Source organism: Leptonychotes weddellii, chromosome 11 (genome assembly GCF_054177405.1).
Source record: "Leptonychotes weddellii isolate Sample4059 chromosome 11, ASM5417740v2, whole genome shotgun sequence".
Lineage (NCBI taxonomy): Eukaryota > Metazoa > Chordata > Mammalia > Carnivora > Phocidae > Leptonychotes > Leptonychotes weddellii.
Window position 1 is genome coordinate 67056226 of NC_138379.1, and position 21599 is coordinate 67077824.

Below are 21599 nucleotides of genomic sequence, written 5' to 3' on the forward strand. Positions count from 1 at the left end.
ACCAATAGAAGAGTTCAATGAAACCAGGAGCTGGTACTTTGAAAAGATCAACAAAATTAAAAAACCTTTAGTCAGACTCATCAAAAAGAGAGAAAGGACTGAAAAAAAAAATCTGAAATGCAAGAGGAGAAATAACTGACATCAGAGAAATACTAAGGATTATAGGAGAATATTATGAAAAGTTATATGCCAACAAATTGGACAACCTAGAAGAAATTGATAAATTTCTAGGTTCATACAACCTCCCAAAATAGAATCAGGAAGAGATAGAAAACTTGAACAGACCAATTACTGACAATGAAATCGAGTCTGTAATCAAAAAACTTCCAACAAACAAAAGTCCAGGGGAGATGACTTCACAGGTGAATTCTGTCAAACAGTTAAAGAAGGTTTAATACCTATTTTTCTCAAAAAATACAAATACAAAAAATGGAAGAGGAAAAAGACAAAAAAAAAAAAATTCCAAATTCATTTACAAGGCCTGCATTACTCTGGAACCAAAACCAGATAAACACACTACAAAAATAAATAAATAAATAAATAACTACAGTCCAATATCTCTGATGAACCTAGATATAAAAATCCTCAACAAAATATTAGTAGACCGAAACCAACAATACATTTAAAAAAAATCATTCACCACAATCAAGTGGGATTTATTCCCAGGATGCAAAGGTGGTTCAATATTTGCAAATCAATCAGTATGATACCTCTCAACAATAAGAAAAAGGATAAAAACTGCAAAGTTATTTCAATAGATGCAGAAAAAGCACTGGACAAAGTATACATTCAGGATAAAAACCCTCAACAAAGTAGGTTTAGAGGCTATATGCCTCAACATAATAAAGGCCTTATATGAAAACCCTACAGCTGACATCATACCCAATGATGCAAAAATGAGTTTTTTCCCTAAGGTCAGGAAAAAGACAGGGATGTCCACTCTCAGCACTTGTATTCAACATAGTACTAGGCCTAGCCATAGCAATCAGACAACAAAAAGAAATAAAAGGTATCCACATTGATAAGGAAGAAGTAAAACTTTTCCTATTTGCGAAGGACATGATACTATCTATAGAAAACCTAAAAGACTCCACCAAGAAACTACTAGAACTGATAAATAAATTCAGTAAAGTCACAGGATACAAAATCAAATACAGAAATCTATTGCATTTCTATAGATGATAATGACGCAACAGAAAAAGAACTTAAGAAAACAATCCCATTCACAATGGAACCAAAGATAATATAATACCTAGGAATAAACTAAATCAAAGAAGTGGAAGACCTGTACTCTGTAAACTATAAAACACTGATGAAAAAAATTTAAGATGACACAAAGAAATGGAAAGGTATTCTCTGCTCATAGGTTAGAATAACAAATATAGTTAAAATGTCCATACCACCCAAAGCAAGCTACAGATTTAATGCAATCCTTATCAAAATGCCAAAAGCATTTTTTACAGAATTAGAATAAATAATCCTAAAATTTGTATAGAACCAGAAAAGACCCTGAATCGCCAAAACAATGTTGAAAAAGAAAAATGTAACTGGAGGTAACACAATTCCAGACTTCAAGTTATACTACAGAGCTGTAGTAATTGAAACATTATGGTTTCAATCAATGGAACAGAGAAGAAAACCCAGAAACAAACCCAGGATAATTTGGCCAATTAATATTCCACAAAAAAGGCAGAATATGCAATGGGGAAAAGACAGTCTCTTCAACAAATTGTGTTGGGAAAACTGGAAAGCTACATGCAAAAGAATGAAACTGGACCACTTTCTTACACCATACACAAAAATAAAATAAAAATGGATTAAAGACCTAAATGTGAAACCTGAAAACATAAAAATCCTAGAAGAGACCACAGGAAGTAATTTCTCTGACATCGGCTATAGCAACATTGGTCTACATATGTCTCCTGAGGCAAGGGAAATAAAAGCAAAAATAAACTACTGGGACTTCATCAAAATAAAAAGCTTCTGCACAGAGAAAGAAACAATCATAAAAACTAAAAGACAACCTATGGAATGGGAGAAGATATTTGCAAATGACCTATCTGATAAAGTGTTAGTATCCACAATACATAAAGAACTTACATGACTCAACACGCAAAAAACAAATAATCCAGTTAAAAAATGGGCTATGGTGAGCACTGTGAATTGTGTAAGACTGTTAAATCACAGACCTGTACCTCTGAAACAAATAATACATTATATGTTAAAAAAAAAAAAGAAGAAGAAGAAAGCAGGAAGGGAAGAATGAAGGGGGGGAAATTGGAGGGGGAGACGAACCATGAGAGACTATGGACTCTGAAAAACAAACTGAGGGTTCTAGAGGGGATGGGGGTGGGGGGATGGGTTAGCCCGGTGATAGGTTTTAAAGAAGGCACATTCTGCATGGAGCACTGGGTGTTATATGCAAACAATGAATCATGGAACACTACATCAAGAGTTAATGATGTATAATGTATGGTGATTAACATAACATAATAATAAAAAAATGGGCAAAAGACATGAACAGACATTTCTGCAAAGAAGACATACAGATGGTCAACAGACACATGAAAAGATGCTTAATAGGAGTCATCATCAAAGAAATCCAAATCAAAACTACAGTACCTGTCAGAATGGCTAAAATCAAAAACAAGAAACAACATTGTTGGTGAGAATGTGGAGAAAAAGAAAGAGTCTTGCACTGTTGATGGGAATGCAAACTGTTACAGCCACTGTGGAAGACAGTTTAGAGGTTCCTCAAAAAGTTAAAAATAGAACTACCATACGATCCTATAATCACAGTACTGGGGATTTACCCCAAAATACAGAACACTAATTTGAAAGGATATATGTTCCCTTATATTTATTGCATCATGATTTACTATAGCCAAATTATGGAAGAACACAAATGTCCATCAGAGATGAATGGATAAAGAGGATGTGGTATATACATATACATACATACATTGTATATATGGTGTATATATATACCACATCTATACACATTTATACATTGGAATATTACTCAACCATAAAAACAGAATAAGATCTTGCCATTTGCAACAACATGGATGGATCTAGAGAGTATAATGCTAAGTGAATTAAGTCAGAGAAAGCAAATACCATATGATTTCACTAATTGTGGAACTTAAGAAACGAAGGAACAAAGGGAAAAAAAGAGATAAACCAAGAAACAGATTCTTAACTATAAAGAACAAACTGATGGTCACTAGAGGTAGGTGGGTGAGGGGATGGCTAAAATAGGTGATGGGGATTAAAAAATACACTTATCCTGATGAGCACTGTGTAATGTATAGAATTGTTGAATCACTACATTGTACACCTGAAACTAATATAACACTGCATTTTAACTACACTGGAATTAAAATTAAAAACTTAAGATCTCTTATTTTCATATTTGAATGAATTAAAAGAAAATTAAATATCAGGATTAATATTGGTTCCATCTTTCTTGCTAGAGACCATGAGTCTAAAATCTTATTAATATTACATTGTTTTTATACAAAGGAAATCTTTGAGACTCAAGATCTTTTGGATTTCCTAAGTGTCTTCTTATATTATTCTACCTGTCAAGCTGTCAGAACTCCCTCTCAGATACTAACTTTAATTCACCAGAAAAAAATTTATATTCATCTTACACCTTTACCACCTCCCACTGTTTGGTATATGAGAAATATATACACCTGAAATTATACATTTAAAACTCTTTTACATAGAACTTAATTTACTTGCTCATGTGGAACCCTGGACATTTGCTCTCGTTGGTTTGTTTTACAGAATGCAATAACCCAGGTCTCCTTTTTCATTATTTACACGTTTTGCTCTTCACTGAGATCCTCTCATTGCAAAAAAAAAAAAAAAAACACAAAAAAAAACAGGCTTCAAGTCACATGTCATTCCTCTCTTTCACAAGAATATCTCCTAAAACGTAAAAATATCTTCTCTTTAATTCTCCATCCCTGAATTTAGAATATTTTCTCATCAGTAGAAAATGGAAAAGGCAACTTGCAGATATTATTTAGCTCTCTACACCAGGGATCAGCAGGCAGGAGAGTTAATCCTGATGCTGACTTTCAATAATGTGAGGTGTTAGGCAAGCCCATCCCTTTTTCATACGTTTGTCTAATCTGTAAAAGGATAGTTGTTTCTGTGTACTTCATATGGGAAAATTAGATATTATTGGAAAATATCTGAGAACTTTAGAATTTGAGTTATTTGAAAGGAATAATTTATTTGTATTATTATGATGTATAAAATTCAAACTCCTTTCTCAGGCCTATGTGTCCTTTAACATCTAAATCTTTGTAATTCACAGCCTAGATTCCCTACTTCTCCCTCCTGAGCATTAACTTGCAGCCATGATGCCATTCTTGCAGCCTGGCTACTCTAAATCCATTCCCCAATTAAGATTTTGCACTTATCCTTAATCAGGCAACTTAGTAATTTGTTTATTTCTTTCAGAACTAGATATTTTGAAACAAGGAATTTTATACTGAGGGGTGTGAATGTGAGCATTTTCTGGAATATATAGTGCATGAATTTGCAAATGAAAAGATATTTCATGTAACTGGGCTTCAAAATGTTTGGCGTGGAGTAGTAGATGTGACAACATGCATAGTGTGAATCAAAATCTTGAGAGCCTCTAAAGTTAGACTAAAAAAATTTAGGTTTCTGCTTTATAGGAAATGTGGAAAGTTGTTTATGTGTTATATTCTGTGTAAAAGAGTTTTAAATATATAATTTTTTTCATTAGCAAAAAGTGGGAATTGGTAAATATTTATGATGAATACAGATTTTTTTTCTGACAAATTTCTATTTGTTCATCAGTTAACCTAGGAAAACATAGATATTTTATAAAAATCTAAATTTAATATCTTTATTTCTGAATATATATGAACTGCTAAACTATTTAACTTTAGTCACTTCTTTTCTTTTTTTTTATTTTTTTTTAATTTTTATTTATTTATTTGACAGAGAGAGACACAGCGAGAGAGGGAACACAAGCAGGGAGAGTGGGAGAGGGAGAAGCAGGCTTCCCGCAGAGCAGGAAGCCCGATGCGGGGCTCGATCCCAGGACCCTGGGATCATGACCTGAGCCGAAGGCAGACGCTTAACCGACTGAGCCACCCAGGCGCCCCTAGTCACTTCTTTTCTGATGTATATGCTACTAGTTTCATATATTTTAATTTTATATTTGCTTTATTTTTTACCCTACAAGACACGATTATTGTTGTTTTATTAATGCAGTGTTTTCTTTTTATTTCCAATTTTTTCTTCCAGTTTTATTGAGAAATAATTGACATTATTCTGTATGAGTTTAAGTTATAGCATAATGGTTTGATTTACATATATTGTGAAATAATTATCACAATAGGTTCAGCTATAAAAAAAAGAAAAGAAAAAACAATTTTCCTGTGAAGAGAACTCTAGGATTAACTCTTAACTTTCCATATAGCAGCGTTAACTATATTTCCATTCAGTGTTAATGTACACCATGGTGTACATTATATCCCTAGTAGTTATTTATATTATGACTAAAAGTTTGTAGCTTTGACAACCTTCCTCTAATTTCTCCTTCCCCCACCCTCTGGTTCTGGTAACCACAAGTCTGATTTTTTTTTTTTTTTATGTTTTTTGCTTGTTTGTTGTTTGTTCTTTTGGTTTTTAGATTCCATCTATGAGATTGTACAGTAGTTGTTTTTTTCTGACTTATTTCACTCAGCATACTGCCTTCAAGGTCCATCAATACTGTAAGATTTCCTCATTTTTTTATGGCTGAATATTACATTGTGTACATATATCACATTTCCTTCTATTCATCCACTGACAAACAGATTATTTCTGTGTCTTGACTATTGTAAATAATGCTGCTGTGAGCATGAGGGTGAAGATATCTTTTCTTTTTGAGTTAGTGTTACTATTTGTATTGTATATATTCCCAGAAATGAGATTTCTGGCTCATATGATAGCTATATTTTTAATTTTTTGAAAGTACATACTATTTTTCACAGTGGCTATACCATTTACAATCCCACCAACAGTGCACAAAGGTTCCCTTTTCTTTACATCCATGCCAGAATTTGTTATTTCTTGTCTTTTTGATGATGGTTATTCTAAAATGTGTAAGATGGTATCTTATTGTAATTTTAATTTGCATTTCCCTAATGACAAGTGAATGCTGAGCATCTTATCATGTATGTGTTTCTTTCATATATCTTCTTTGGAAAAATGTCTATTCAGGTCCTTTGTCCATTTTTTAACTGGGTTATTTTTTTTTAATGTTATGTTAATCACCATACATTACATCATTAGTTTTTGATGTAGTGTTCCATGATTCATTGTTTGCATATAACACCCAGTGCTCCATTCAGTACGTGCCCTCTTTAATACCCATCACCAGGCTAACCCATCCCCCAACACCCCTCCCCTCTAGAACCCTCAGTTTGTTTCGCAGAATCCATAGTCTCTCCTGGTTCGTCTCCTCCTCCGATGTCCCCCTCTTCATTTTTCCCTTCCTACTATCTTCTTTTTTAAACATATAATGTATTATTTGTTTCAGAGGTACACATCTGTGATTCAACAGTCTTAAACAATTCACAGCGCTCACCATAGCACATACCCTCTCCAATGTCTATCACCCAGCCACCCCATCCCTCCCAACCTGGGTTATTTGTTTTTTGTCTATTGAGTTGTGTGAGTTATGTTTGGATATTAACCACTTATCAGATATATGGCTTGCAAATATTTTTCCCATTTTGTAAGTTGTCTTTTCACTTTGTTGATGTTTTTCTTTGCTGTGCAGAGATTTTTAGTTTGATGTAGTTTCACTTGTTTATTATTTTTTTTATTTTGTTGTTGTTTGTGCTTTAGGTGTCATATCCAAAAAATCATTACTAAGACCCATTAAGGCAGTCTTTTCTTAAATTTGCCCTCATACCATATTTTTTGCTTATTATTTTTTCAGAGAGTATAGTGTGTTGTTTAAAGTCATGGTCTTTGCACCCAGACTGTCTAGATATAAATATCAAGTTTACTTAATGGCTGTGTAATCCTCGAAAATTTACCTAACCTCTCTATACCTCAGATTTCCCATCTTTAAAGTGAAAATAATAGTTTTATCTCATAGAGTTCTATGTGTTAAATGAGTTTCCAAAGCAACAGTTCCTGGTATATTTCAAACATTATGATTTAGCTTCTGTTATGTTCCCTTTATTAATTTCAGAGGTTACCTCTGCAATTACTTTTTTCCTCCTATCTTACGAATATCATTTTTAAGTATTATTCTCAATAAAGATTTATTTTTGACAAATTCAGTTTTTTCCCAGATTTATTAAGATGTAACTGACGTCTCAGTTTTTTAATAAGTGAAAAGAGCTTTATTCAACTCTTGTCCCTTTAAGAAACTCTCACTAGGTTTAGAACTATATATTGACAGTTATTTCTTACCAGCACATTATTCCAATCTTTTTGGATCCCATTATTGCTATTAAGTCAACAGAGAGTCTGATTTTCCTATTTTTATAATTAACGCCTCTTTTTCTCTCTGGCTTTTTTTTTCCTTGTCTTTGGTGGTCAGCATTTTCATTATAATTTTTCTGGTTGTTTATTTTTCTTGGGTTTTTGTGGTCTTTCTGAATGTTAAAATTGGTATATCAGCTATGGAAAATTTTAGTAACTATCTCTCTCTTCACACATTGCTTCATCCCATTCTCTTTCTCTTTCTGAAAATCTGGTTAGATATATAAGATATTCTTACTATATCTTCCATTCTGTTTACCTTCCTCTCATATTTTCCATCCATTTTCCTTTCTGTGCTGCATTCTAGATAATTTCTTTATCTTTGTTTCTTCTTTTTCATAATGCCAATTCCTTTATGTTTAAAAACAAATCATATATATTTGTTTTATAAACTTTGTCTGAAATGCCAAACATCTAAAGTCTTTGCAAGTCTGATTCTGACTTTTATTGTTTCTGTTGACTGTCACTCATAGTGATTTGTTTTCCTGTATATATTGTGAATATTGACTATGAATTTTTCACAATGAAATTTTCTTTTCTCTTTCCATCTAGTCTCATGGTTTAAGACTGAGTTTTTTTTATTAACATATAATGTATTATTTGTTTCAGGGGTACAGGTATGTGATTCATCAGTCTTACACAATTCACAGCACTCACCATAGCACATACCCGGCTACCCCATCCCTCCTACCCCCTCTACTCCAGCAACCCTCAGTTTGTTTCCTGGGATTAAGAGTCTCTTATGGGTTTGTCTCCCTCTCTGGTTTCATCTTGTTTAATTTTTCCCTCCCTTCCCCTATGATCCAATGGAATATTATGCAGCCATCGAAAATGAGATCTTGCCATTTGCAAAAACTAAATTTTTTTTATTTAAATTCAATTAATGGTTTGTCTCCCTCTCTGATTTTGTCTTGTTTAATTTTCCTTGTTTTTCCCTATGATCCTCTGTTTCGTTTCTTAAATTCCACATATGAAATCACATGATAATTATCTTTCTCTGATTGACTTATTTCACTTAGCATAATACCCTCTAGTTCCATCCACATCGTTGCAAATGGCAAGATTTCATTTTTTGATGGCTGAGTGGTATTCCATTGTGTGTTTGTGTATCTATCTAGCTAGTTAGCTAGCTATCTCACATTTTCTTTATCCATTTATCTGTCCATGGACATCTGGGCTCTTTCCATAGTTTGGCTATTGTGGAAATTGCTGCTATAAATGTTGGGGTGCAGGTGCCTTTTTGGATCACTACATTTGTATCTTTGGGGTAAATAGCTAGTAGTGCAATTGTTGAGTCATAGGGTAGCTCTATTTTCAAATTTTTGAGGAACATCCATACTGTTTTCCAGAGTGGCTGCACCAGCTTGCACTCCCACCAACAGCCTGAAATTTTTCTTTTCCTACTCTGTGGGTAGAATAACTCTCTGGAGGAAAGTTTCTAGTTTACCACAACTATGAATTTGAAACCCTTTGGGATCCTAGATATATGGAGTTTCCTATTTGAACACCCATGCTTGTGAGCCCTAGACTTTGATTTTGGTTCCCAAACTCTCAGAGAAGTCATGAACACCAAGGTGAAGTTCACTGGGATTTGATAAATGACATAACAGTGAAAGTTAACTCCATTTCTCAGCTTGCTGCTTTTATCTCATTTTGCTCTTTAGTAAGTTTTTCCATCTGAACTAATTCATTTAGACATTTTAAAGTACTTTATACTTTGTATTATTTTAAGAAGGAAGCTTTGTCATCGTGTCTAGTTTCCAAATTATTGGAAAGGGAAATCTTCTGTTACCTGGCCATAGGATAATATTCAAGATCGGGACACAAGACGAGTACTGTCAAAATTTACATGGAGATTAGGGTCAGATGCAATCTGCTACGGTTCTGTCTTCATACTTTCCTTGTACCAATCACTAGGTGATGGGAATCATGGAATATTTCTGGCACCAGTTCCCTAGAGTGGTCTTTTTTTTTTTTTTTCTTTTCTGGTTCCCATCTCCATTAAGTGCACTCTATGTTATTAAATAATCTTGAGGTATATTTTTCTCTACTCTTCTGTTTTAACTAAAATTACAAAGTTGACTTGAAGTCCCAGAAGACTAGTGCTGCTCCTTCTTAAATATTTACTGTTTCCCTTTCCATGAAGTAGGTTCTGTGAAGTCAAAAGAAGTTTTTGGACTTAAAAGGATGAGGAAAATAGACCATAACCATGCGTACCTACACACGGTAGAAAACCAAACCTCCAAATTTATGAAATTAAATGAAAACACTATGAAAACACTATGAACTCCATCTTCTATCTACAACCCATAGTTCTTTGTCCAAGAAACAAAGTGCAATTTATTTTCTTGTGATTCACAATATCATAACTCACTCTGGTTTTGTTTGAAAGCAAGAAGTCTCTTTTCCTGGCATTGCTATATATGATATGATATATAATAGCAAACATAACAAGACCAACACACATAGTTTTCTTTTCTTTACTTTTAAATATTTGTTTTCTGCTAGATCTTCTTTTAAAAGATTTCAGTTATTATTAGCCAGAGAGAGAGAGAGAGCACAAGCAGGGGGAGCCGCAGAAAGAGACGGAGAAGCAGGCTCTTCACTGAGCAAGGAGTCCAATGTGGGACTTGATCCCAGGTCTCTGGGATCATGACCTGAGCCAAAGGCAGACGCTTAACTGACTGAGCCTAGATCTTTTGTTGCATCTTATTATCTGTTGTCTGTTGTTTTGTCCAAATGCATTTCAAGGATGTATAAAATACAATTCCCCATAAAAGACTTTTAATGCCCCCTCCCCATGACTTCTGTCCTATCCTTGCTTACCGTTTAAAGCATATCTTCCAGTAGTAGGAAGGGAGAAATGAAGGTGGGGGGAAATTGGAGGGGGAGACGAACCATGAGAGATGATGGACTCTGAGAAACAAACTGAAGGTTCTAGAGGAGAGGGGGATGGAGAATGGGTTAGCCTGGTGATGGGTATTAAAGAGGGCATACTGCATGGAGCACTGGGTGTTATACGCAAACAATGAATCATGGAACACTACATCAAAAACTAATGATGTAATGTATGGTGATTAACATAACATAATAAAAAAAAAAGATAGCAGGACGGGAAGAATGAAGGGGGGAAATTGGAGGGGGAGACGAACCATGAGAGACTATGGACTTTGAGAAACAAACTGAGGGTTCTAGAGGGGAGGGGATGGGGGATGGGTTAGCTTGATGATGGTTATTAAAGAGGGCACGTACTGAATGGAGCACTGGGTGTTATACGCAAACAATGAATCATGGAACACTACATCAAAAACTAATGATGTAATGTATGGTGATTAACATAATAAAAAAATAAAGGATATCTGCCAAGCAAAAGTGCCACTAGCTCCATTTTTAGTAAAGAGTCATGGTTGAGATGCAGCATAAGGTACACAGAAAAAAAGATATATTTGATTATTATACTTCCTTTACCAAAATTTATATCCAGGTCCCTCATATGGTAGCCTTGTCACATGCCAATCAGTGTAGAAACACTTTTACTCCTCTGTTCTAATTTGCCAAGTAACAACCTTTATTGTGTCCATAAATAAAAATAATTCAGAATAAGTTAGGTGCTGATGGTTAAGTGGGCTTATCTTTAGTTTACTCACTGCCATTATGTAAGTTCCATACTTACCAAGATTCAGTTGTGTTGATGCTGTTTATGGAAATTGTCCCTGTTGATGTAATTAGGTAATTAAATACACATCATGCAGGTTAATGACATATAAGTGCACCAACAGTGAGAGCATTTCATTCTATGGAAAAAAAATGAAAGATTTTTAAAACCACAGAAACTCATATCTCGAACAAACTCAATAAAATAAGTGACTTAGGAAATGCTATAAAAGTAGGTGTGTATGAGGGCACCTGGGCGGCTCAGTTGGTTAAGCAACTGCCTTTGGCTCAGGTCATGATCCTGGAGTCCTGGGATCAAGTCCCACATCGGGCTCCCTGCTCAGCAGCGGGTCTGCTTCTCCCTCTGACCCTCTTCCCTCTCGTGCTCTCTGTCTCTCATTATCTCTCTCTCTCAAATAAATAAATAAAATCTTTAAAAAAAAAAAAGGGTTATTAAGAAGATAACACTGCATGTTAACTATAGTGGAATTAAAACAATAAAGAAAAGAAAACATTTTCTTAATATCTGTGTTATTAAGGATATTGTTGGTACTTTATTGTTTGTTTGTTTGCTTACTATTTAAAAAGTTTACATATAAAAAATAAATAAATAAATAAATAAAAAGTTTACATATTTCAGAACCTAAAGATAATTTCTTTTACTTTTTACTTGAGAAAAAAAAATTGAGAGAGATAATAAAAAAGAAGGAAAGGAAAAAAAATCTTTAGATGTCTTAAAAGAATGGCTTTTAATGATCTATGATTGTTTGTGTTTTAGCCCCATTAAGCAACCATTAATGCTGGAAAATGAACACACACACACGCACACACAGGCTGTTTTTTTATTTGAAGAGATTTTTAGTTTCTTTTAGTAATAAAATTCAGTGTACCATTTTATTTTTTTTGAGAATTCCATAATGACATGTTGAAAACAGGAATACTCAACTGTCATCTTATCAGAAATTGCTTCTGTGAACCCCTACTAAAGTAGCCCCGTCTATCCTCTGTCTCTTTACTCTGTGTTAATTCTATCATAGTATGGATCAGTCTCTGATATTGATTTATTTATTCATGTGCTCATTGTTAATCTCCCTGCATTGTCCCATTCAACAATAAGATATTTGTCCAAGATCAATGTCTTCTTGAAATTTTACTGAAGAGCCCTCTGTTTTATCCCCAACTTTTGCCAGTTTTATGAATAGATTCTCCCTTTTGATAGCTCTATATTAGTAGTATATTTACAGTATCCCACTTATTTGATTCATAGCCTGTGATAAACTTCTGTGTATATGTGTGTGCATGTGTGTGCACGTGTGTGTGTTTTCTCTTTGACTTTCCCAACGTACAGCATGTAAGTGCTCTGAAAACATTTGCATTTGTTGATGAAGAATGGTTAACACAACAGAGGACATTGCAAATAGAGAAGGAAAATACCAGTTTGGGGGACATGGACTGAACAAAAGCTCATCAAAACAAGTGAAGCAAAACTGTATCAATGTCTCAGATTTCACAATCTGAGAAAAGTCCATTTCAACATGGGTTGAAAATTCACTAATTCAAATGTGCAGTTCTCATGAATCATAATTGTAGTTCTAGCAACTCTAATGTTTGTGTGGGAAGTGCTAATTTTCTTCTTTTCCTTTCTGGTAAAATAAACAGTATATAAATAATGAAAATGTCTTAAATTGTAAAAATTAGTGATAAGGTATTTTTTGTGCTTCAAATTGTCTTTGTTTCTGATATTTCTTAGAACAAAGAATGAAAAGTCTCTTTTCTTGAAGTAGATGGCTATAAATCAGCCATTATTAGTTGTTATTAACTTTCTTCTCCACTTGTGATTTCTAACCATGTAATTCAAATAGATTACCAAGGCTTAGACTTAAAAATATAAATGAAATGAGACTAACGTTATTCAGGTAGATTCGCTAATAGATTTCCCTGTTTGGGTATGACTATATCAAATTATTATCTAGCTGGGGGTGGGGGGGTGGGGACATGCTTGCCTATATATTTAAGAATTTTTCTAAAATGTAGAGATAATCTGAACTTCTAAGTCTATAGGATGGAAACAGTTGCCAAGAAGCAATTGTTATTTAAAAATTATTAACACACTGTACAATTATTTCCCAATTTAATCACTTTGGGCTAAGAAGTACACCACTAACTGACACTTGAAAACTCAGAAGTTACTTGTCTATTATAGGAATTTCTAATGCACTTTTGTCAAGTCCTTGCAGGAAAATTCATGCTAGAATTTTATACTTTTTATGTTTATCATATCTTTCAGGACAAATAATGGAACCAAACAATATTTATATGCTACACTCATCATTGTTATAAAAATGCCATTAGACAAAAATGTTAAATATTCACAAAAAAATATTTCCTTCAGATTCTGGCTAGCAAAAGATGCTGAGAGAAATATCAAAGGAGGGAAATATAACACAGTGCAGATAATCACAGGAGTTATAAACAAAGGCAGTTGACATTAATAATTAAGTGAGGAAATTTCCTGTGGGGGTTTAGATGAGCTACAGGCACATGTGTAAAATCACTTGGCTAACTGATCATTAGTTATGTTCTAGACCAGAGGAGTATATATTAATGTAACTGGTTTTTCTACCCTATTTTTCTAGTCCAATAATTTGTCTAATGTAATAAATACGGCTATTCTTGGGCGCCTGGGTGGCTCAGTTGGTTGAGTGACTGCCTTCGGCTCAGGTCATGATCCTGGAGTCCTGGGATCGAGTCCCACATCGGGCTCCCTGCTCAGCAGGGAGTCTGCTTCTCCCTCTGACCCTCCCCCCTCTCATGTGCTCTATCTCTCTCTCATTCTCTCTCTCAAATAAATAAATAAAATCTTTAAAATAAATAAATAAATAAATAAATATGGCTATTCTACATTCTCTGTGAGGAAAAATCATCCCCATTAGAACCTGATGTTTTTATTTTCTGTAAGGGAGTATTCAATATAAATAAATGTGTTAATGAAAGTTTATCACTTCTCTGAAGTTTTTGTGTTGTGCATTAGATTAATTTTAATGGAATTTTATTATTGATGTCAATATCCAAGTATATATAATCTGACCTTTGCAATAAAAGTTATTTATCATTTTACTGTGATATTTTTGAGTTGGTTTGTGTTTGTCTACTTTTTTGTTTTTTCAGTTTTTGAAAACTGTTATTTATTTCAACAGGACATTCTTTAATGAGAAACTGCTAAACACACTGAGACACGAGATATCCTAATAACCAAGGATGGCTTCCGTTTGGAAATTAATTCTGTTTCTGTCAGTAGCTGGGTGTCTTTCAGGTAAGAATCTTGCTGTACATATAAAATAACAAAAATATATTAAAGTCTTCATTACATAATATCCTCAGGTGTTCATTTAAATTTATATCAGAAGTTATACTTTTCAAAAAAAGAAAGAAAAACAATTCTTAAACCTTTGTTAACATTGCAAAAAGTCATAAGCAATTCAATATAATAAGGTACCTAGGAAAATACTGTATGAACATTAATAAAATGAGTATCCATCCACCTCATTGGCTTTCATTTACAATGTAAGCTATTATTAGCCTTTAGAAGATTTAGTAATATATATATATACATATATATATATCATTTACAGCAAGTAATTATAAAAATGTCTCACTACAATGCTAAATTTTACCATATAAAGACAGAATCATGTTGGATTTACTATACTCACACACACACAATCATTTAAAGGCATCTCCAACACAATGAATTTGTTTGGTTGTCTCAGCTTCTCTAACTTTGTTTGATCAATCTTATTGTTCTATATCTTGGATCTAAAATGATATCTTTTGTTCTGAAAAAGTAGTTTAGGTTCTTTGGAATAATACTATCATGATGCTAAAAATTAATATGCCACAAGTTTTTAAGAATGTCTAGAAATTAAATTGTAGTGATGATGTAAATGTTTATACATGTAACATTTATAGGTTGATTTAACTCAGTAGTTATGTTGTTTTATTAAGTGCTATGTATGTAACTTCAATTATGTATGATGGATGAGTCTTCTTTAAAAACAAAGATGTAATCCTCAATTTAGATTATTATTTCAGTTATAACTGCATGTTTTAGGTTTAAATGAATAACTAACATATTTGCATGTACCTGAATGCCTTTGGAAGATATATAAAAGCTTCTTTTTGTTGAAATACTAGTAATTAACTGCAAAAACAACAAAACAATTCTTAATTTATTATTATTATGTATTAAGCACCACTGCTTATAGGAAAAAACAGGTTTAAGAAGAGACAGGAAAGGTAAGATGAAACCTCTAGAAAATGTTGGTAGATACATCTGTGAAAACGTGAAAAAGTAAGAAAACATGAACAAAAGGCATTAAAAGTTAAATGAAAACCCTGGTCCATCAATATAATGGTTACCTTAAAAAGAAGTAAATAGTCTTCAAATATTTTATCCTATTTTTCTTTCTGTACAGTATTAGCATCTTCCCCAGTGATCCATTTTATTTCTCTTTTACTGTCTCAATGCCATCTTCCTCAAATTAAATTAACTAAAGGGAATAGAAGTAGGCTTGCAAAATGAAAGACAGGATGCCCAGTTAAGTTTGAATTTCAAATAAACAACAAAGAATTAAGTTCTAGAATGTTCTGTGCAATATTTTATTTTATCCAAAATTTAAATACAACTAGAGTCTAGTTTTTTTTTTTTAATTAATTTGACAATGATAGTCGGAGGGAGAATGATATTTTATATCACTCCAAAATTTTATTTTCTTGTACTGGTACATTATCCTCCCAAATAAACAGTCACTTCAGATGAGGTATTCTACTCTGGTTGTGGAAACTTGAAAATACTCAGTCTGAGGTGAAAATACTCATTTTCAAAACATGAAAATACTCAATCTACACAATCACTAGATATCTAGTTCATAAGGTAATTAAGGTGCTGCTGTCTCCATAGAGTAAAATGAAACATTGTAAGATAAGAGTAACAAGCTTTAGTCTGGAGGTAAGTTACTATTTAGATATTATAGACAGTTCCAAAAAAAAGTTGAAAACAAAGGACATTTCTCATTTTTATATGAGATTTAGTTTTTAATTATCTGCACTTAATATAAGACATCTACATGTTTTAGTTATTTTTAAAAACAGATTATTTTCTACTGTAGAGATCTGTTTAAAAATTAGTTAGATACTTGCAAGGGAATATTATCAAGGTTAATTACATTCAAAAAATTCTCTCACCTTTATCTTCTTATTTTAACAAATTATTTTGGAAGTACAGTTCTTATGTTTTTGTTAGTTGGTGATACTTACATTCAATATTCACTTCAATATTTTATTATTTGGTATTTTATTCTTTAGGTTTTCTCTGGTTATTGCTTTTGTTTATAAGTATTACATAATAGGACCTACTGGCATAGTAACCTGATTACTATTTCAGAAAATGAGGGTAATTAAGCTATGGGTCATGAACACATTTTATGTTGTTGCTGCTATTTGAACCAGCAAAACTGATCAAAGAAATAAGAGAAGTCCAAGACTGTATTTTTTCTTTGTTTTACTTATTCTTTTTTTTTAATGAATTGATTATCTGGGGTGTGTTTCACTAAGAAATGTAGAACTCTTATACAACCCTATGTTTAAAAACTGGCTATTAAAAGCAATGAAACATTGATAGCCTGTGTAGTGATCTACAGCCTTATATTAAAACAGACTGATGATTAAAACAATGGTGAGATACCACTGTGCATATCAAAATGGTTAAGATCCAGATAGAAACAAAAAGTAAAAGCAATATCAATTGTTGGCGAGGATACAGAAAAGAGGAATGTTTATTCATTGCTGGTAGAAACGCAAAATGGCACAACCACCGTGGAAGACAGTTTGGCTGTGTTTACAAAGCTAAATAGTCTTGCCATATAGTCAAGCAACTGGAATCCTAGACATGTACCTGATTTTAAAATGTATGCACATACAAAATACCTGCACAGAAAAGTTTATAGGAGCTTTATTAACAATCATCAAAAATGGGAAAAAACCAAGATGCCCTTCAATAGTGAATGGATAAATAAACTGTGTAAATTTCATATAATTCAATACTATTCAGTGATAAAAAGAAATGATCAAGCCATGCATACACATGGATGAATCTTTTATGCATATTGCTAATTGAAAGAAGCCAGTCTGAACGGGCTAGATATTGCATGATTCCATTTGAGTGACCTTTTGGTAAAGGAAAACTATAGAAACTGTACAGATCACTGACTGCCAGAGGTTGGGACATGGGGATGATTAAATAAGTGAATGAAGAGAAGGTATTTTTAAGGGTGATGAAAACACTCTCTATGATATTGTAATGGTGGATGCATGTCATTACACATTTATCAAAACCAATAGAACTTTATAACACAAAGTAAACATCAATGTACACAAATTAAAAATAGTAATAATAATTTAGGAGGTTAGAGGATCCCAGAATGAAAAGCAGAATGTGACAATCTAACTATATTACAAATGTATGAAACAACTTCACTTAGGGCAGTGGGGGATAAGGGTAATGACTTAAGTAATTATGGAAATGAATCTTCAAAATTAAAAGCAAGAAAAAAAAAACACCAAAAACCCCACCAAATACCCTGTACTTTGGTAATATTCTCTAGTTAATAACATTATTATTAGCAACTCTAAACCCACTATACATGAAATTGAACAATTAAATCAATGGATGGTGGATGGTGGGAGCCAAGTTTCTCACTGTTGGAGTGGGAGGTTACAGATAAGCAAGAGAAGGATAGAATGATCCATGTGGTAAATGGATTAGCACTGGAGACTTCAGTATGAACTCATGTTTAGTTTGATGTAGATACAGATGGTTACATACACAAAGTATAAATATGTATATATATACGTGGCTAGGTATACACACATATATCATGTTCTGTTATCTGAGATGGCCTAGAAGCAATGTACTATATAGTAGAAACCAATACAAAAAGTGCTGAGATCTTGGTTTCTAATACTATTCTCCAATTGAAGTGATCAGGGCTATTTGAAGAAGGACTAACTCTAGGGCTGGGGCAGGAAGTATACTTGACCAGCCTAGAATATTTTATAATAACAGAAAGTAAATAAGTACTAAAACAAACAAATCAACAAACAAAAAACAAACACAATGAGGCAGGTATATCAAAGGGACACAGGAACCAACTGAAAAAGTTCTCAATGGCCCAAACTGGAAAAAATTTGAGCAAGAAAATAAAGAAGCATGAGTTATAACCCAAAGAATAAAATAATTACCCAAAAGCCCATATTTATATAATAAGTTAATGAATAAACAAATTAATCAAAAGAATAGACAAATTCCCCATGTAGATGAACTTCAAATAATTTATGAAAACATTTTTTCTCAAGGAAGTGGAATGTAATTTTCCCCTCCTTTAAATGTGGGCTGTCCACAGAAACTCTTCTTTCCAAAGACTACAGAGTGGAAAAGGAGGATAAAAAAAGTAACTTTCCAGAGAAGGAAACTGATATACCTTCTTCAACCCAGTGATGATCAAGGTCAACATCAGTAAAGATAACATTTACCCTTGATATGATGTGATGAGAATGGCACCTTACCTCTGTGATTTTCCTCATTAAAATCTATATCCCCAGTCTAATCATGAGAAAAATATCAGACAAATCCCAAATGAGAGACATTCTATGAAATACTTGGCCAGTAGTCCTCAAAAATTTGAAGGTCATCAAAAACTAGGAATATTGGAGAAACTGTCAAAGAAAGAGGAAACGAAGGAGACACAAAAACTAAATGTATTTAGCCTCACACTGCTGGTAATTGGCTCCTACTAGCGAAGGCAATGGGAATGGCTTGATCATGCCTCTGATTTTCTAGTAGTCTAGCCTAGGCTCTTTCACACAGCTGCTCAGCTAGGTGAAGCAAAAGTAGGGATAAACCCCAATCTGCGAGCACTTTTCAAGCCTTTGTGTCATGTTTGTTATTGTCTCATTGACCATAGCAAATCACATAGGCCGAAACAGGATCCAAGGAGTAAAAAAGTGGATTCCACCTCTTGAAGAGAGTAATTTGCAAAAGCACACTTTAAAGATATTGAACACAGTATATTAACTTAGGCATTATGCTATACAGTAGATCTCTAGGATGCATGCATTTTGCATAGTTTAAACTTTATACCCTTGGAATAATACCTTCTTTCTTCCCCTCTCTCTCGAGCTCCTTGGCACCCACTAGTCCACTCTCTGCTCCGATGAATTTGACTATTTTAGATTCTTTATAGGTTCTTTATATAAGTGGCATATTTAAAAATTTTCCAAGAGGGTAAATCTCATTTTAAGTGTTCTTACCACAAAATAAAATAAAATAATAAAATAAATAAATAAAATAACATATTAATAATAAATTAAAAGGGCAGGCAAAACTTTTGGAGGTGATGGATATGTTTATGGCATAGATTATGGTGATGGTTTCACAGAGGCATACTTATTCCCAACTTATCAAGTTGTATACATGAAATATGTACAGCTATTGTGTATCAGTCATACCTCAACAAAGTGATTGAAATAAAGTGTGCATACAGCAATAAGATATATCCATGCCCATTTTTGAGCTCTACCACATAATTTTTTATATCTATGAATATTTTATATGAAAATAATAATCCTGTTTTAGTTAACAATAAAGAAGATGAAAGGTTTCTTTGTATCTTTTTATTTCAGATACAGTGACAGTGCGAACACTGTGGTCTAACTTCATTAGCTGAGCTTGAAAAACACTTTAAAAATCAGTAAAATTATTTTTATCAATATAAGATAAACTCACTTGAATAAAATCTAAGAATTTCATGATAGAATGTATGAAATTGAGGAGGAATCATAATTAGTATAGCCTAGTTCTGTATGTATATACAAAAATTATCAACATTTCAACCTCTTCTCTGTCAAAATTCATGTTGTTTTCTTTAAAAATGATTCTTCAAAGATTTATTATCCTTCAGATGTGTATGGAGGCAGCAATTGGGAGGAAGCAATATGGTACAGGATTTACCTTCTTTGAATTTATAAGCAATTTTACTGACATTCGTTGGTTCTGTTAATTGATTTTCATTTAATATCCATGTTTAAACAAACACAACAACAAAAATTAAAGGTTTTAAATTGTTCTGCTCTGTTTTACAGAATATCCTATCTAATGGGTTTTTTAATTATCATACCCCTTTGGGAATGTGGCTAGTAATTATTCTAATTTCTTTTAAAATATTTAACAGAATTCTGTGTTATAATAATCATTAACAATATGTTTCTTTTTGTGAAATATAATAAAACAGCTTTATAGGACACTGAACTTAAGAGAGATGTGTATGTGAAATATGTCAAATACAAATATTAATTATTTATTATTAGAATAGGCTAGAATGCAGATATTATTACCCACATTATCATGTGGTTGAAGGATCATTTGGTTGAAGGATTTTGAAAAAGCATTCTTTTTTCATTCCCCAGTACCAGCATATTGTTTGCAACATCCCAAATCTGTTTATGCATTTCTATCAAAGTTATAAACTTAAGAAAAAATATTTAATTGGATTTATTTAAACTAGATATATTTAAAGCTCATCTACATTGAAAAAAATCTCCCTCACTAAATTAAAAAAATTTTAGGATTAAAAATAATTTGGAGATCATGTGGCTTGATTCTTTATACTTTGGCAAGTAAAGTATTATTTGTTCTCAATAGAGATGAGGCTCGGGGAGGTTCTATCACATACCCAATGACACATAGATGGTAACTAGTTTAAGAATAATGAGAAGGCTGCTTCTTATAGCAATGATTTCAATATATCAGACAGCATGGAGGGGAGACAAGAGAGGAAATTCAGTTCTCAGAGTTACACTGACTTTCTTCTGACGTAATTACAGCTAGTTCCTTTTTCCTGAATTACTTTCTGATGTTTCTGATGTAAGCTGTACTGCTTTAGCGTGGTGATGGGTATTAAAGAGGGCACGTGCTGCATGGAGCTCTGGGTGTTATACGCACACAATGAATCATGGAACACTACATCAAAAACTAATGATGTGGGGCGCCTGGGTAGCTCAGTTGGTTAAGCGACTGCCTTCGGCTCAGGTCATGATCCCACGGTGCTGGGATCGAGCCCCACATCGGGCTCCCTGCTCAGCGGGAAGCCTGCTTCTCCCTCTCCCACTCCCCCTGCTTGTGTTCCCTCTCTCGCTGTGTCTCTTTCTGTCAAATAAATAAATAAAATCTTAAAAAAAAAAAATGTAGGAGGGGGTGGGGGAATGGGTTAGCCTGGTGATGGGTATTAAAGAGGGCACGTACTGCATGGAGCACTGGGTGTTATGCACAAACAATGAATCATAGAACACTACAT

The 21599-nt window shown here is 33.3% G+C and overlaps 1 protein-coding gene across 7 annotated transcripts in view; it reads left to right on the forward strand.

The window, feature by feature from the left end:
- Positions 1-21599, forward strand: part of CNTN5 (contactin 5) — a 1075732-nt gene that overhangs the window by 457843 nt on the left and 596290 nt on the right. For all 7 annotated transcript variants that reach the window (XM_081799059.1, XM_081799056.1, XM_081799055.1 and 4 more), the window contains one exon: positions 14388-14503. In XM_081799059.1, coding sequence (XP_081655185.1) covers positions 14449-14503 — 55 coding nt within the window. In that variant the 5' untranslated portion in view covers positions 14388-14448. The remainder of the gene's footprint in view (positions 1-14387; positions 14504-21599) is intronic.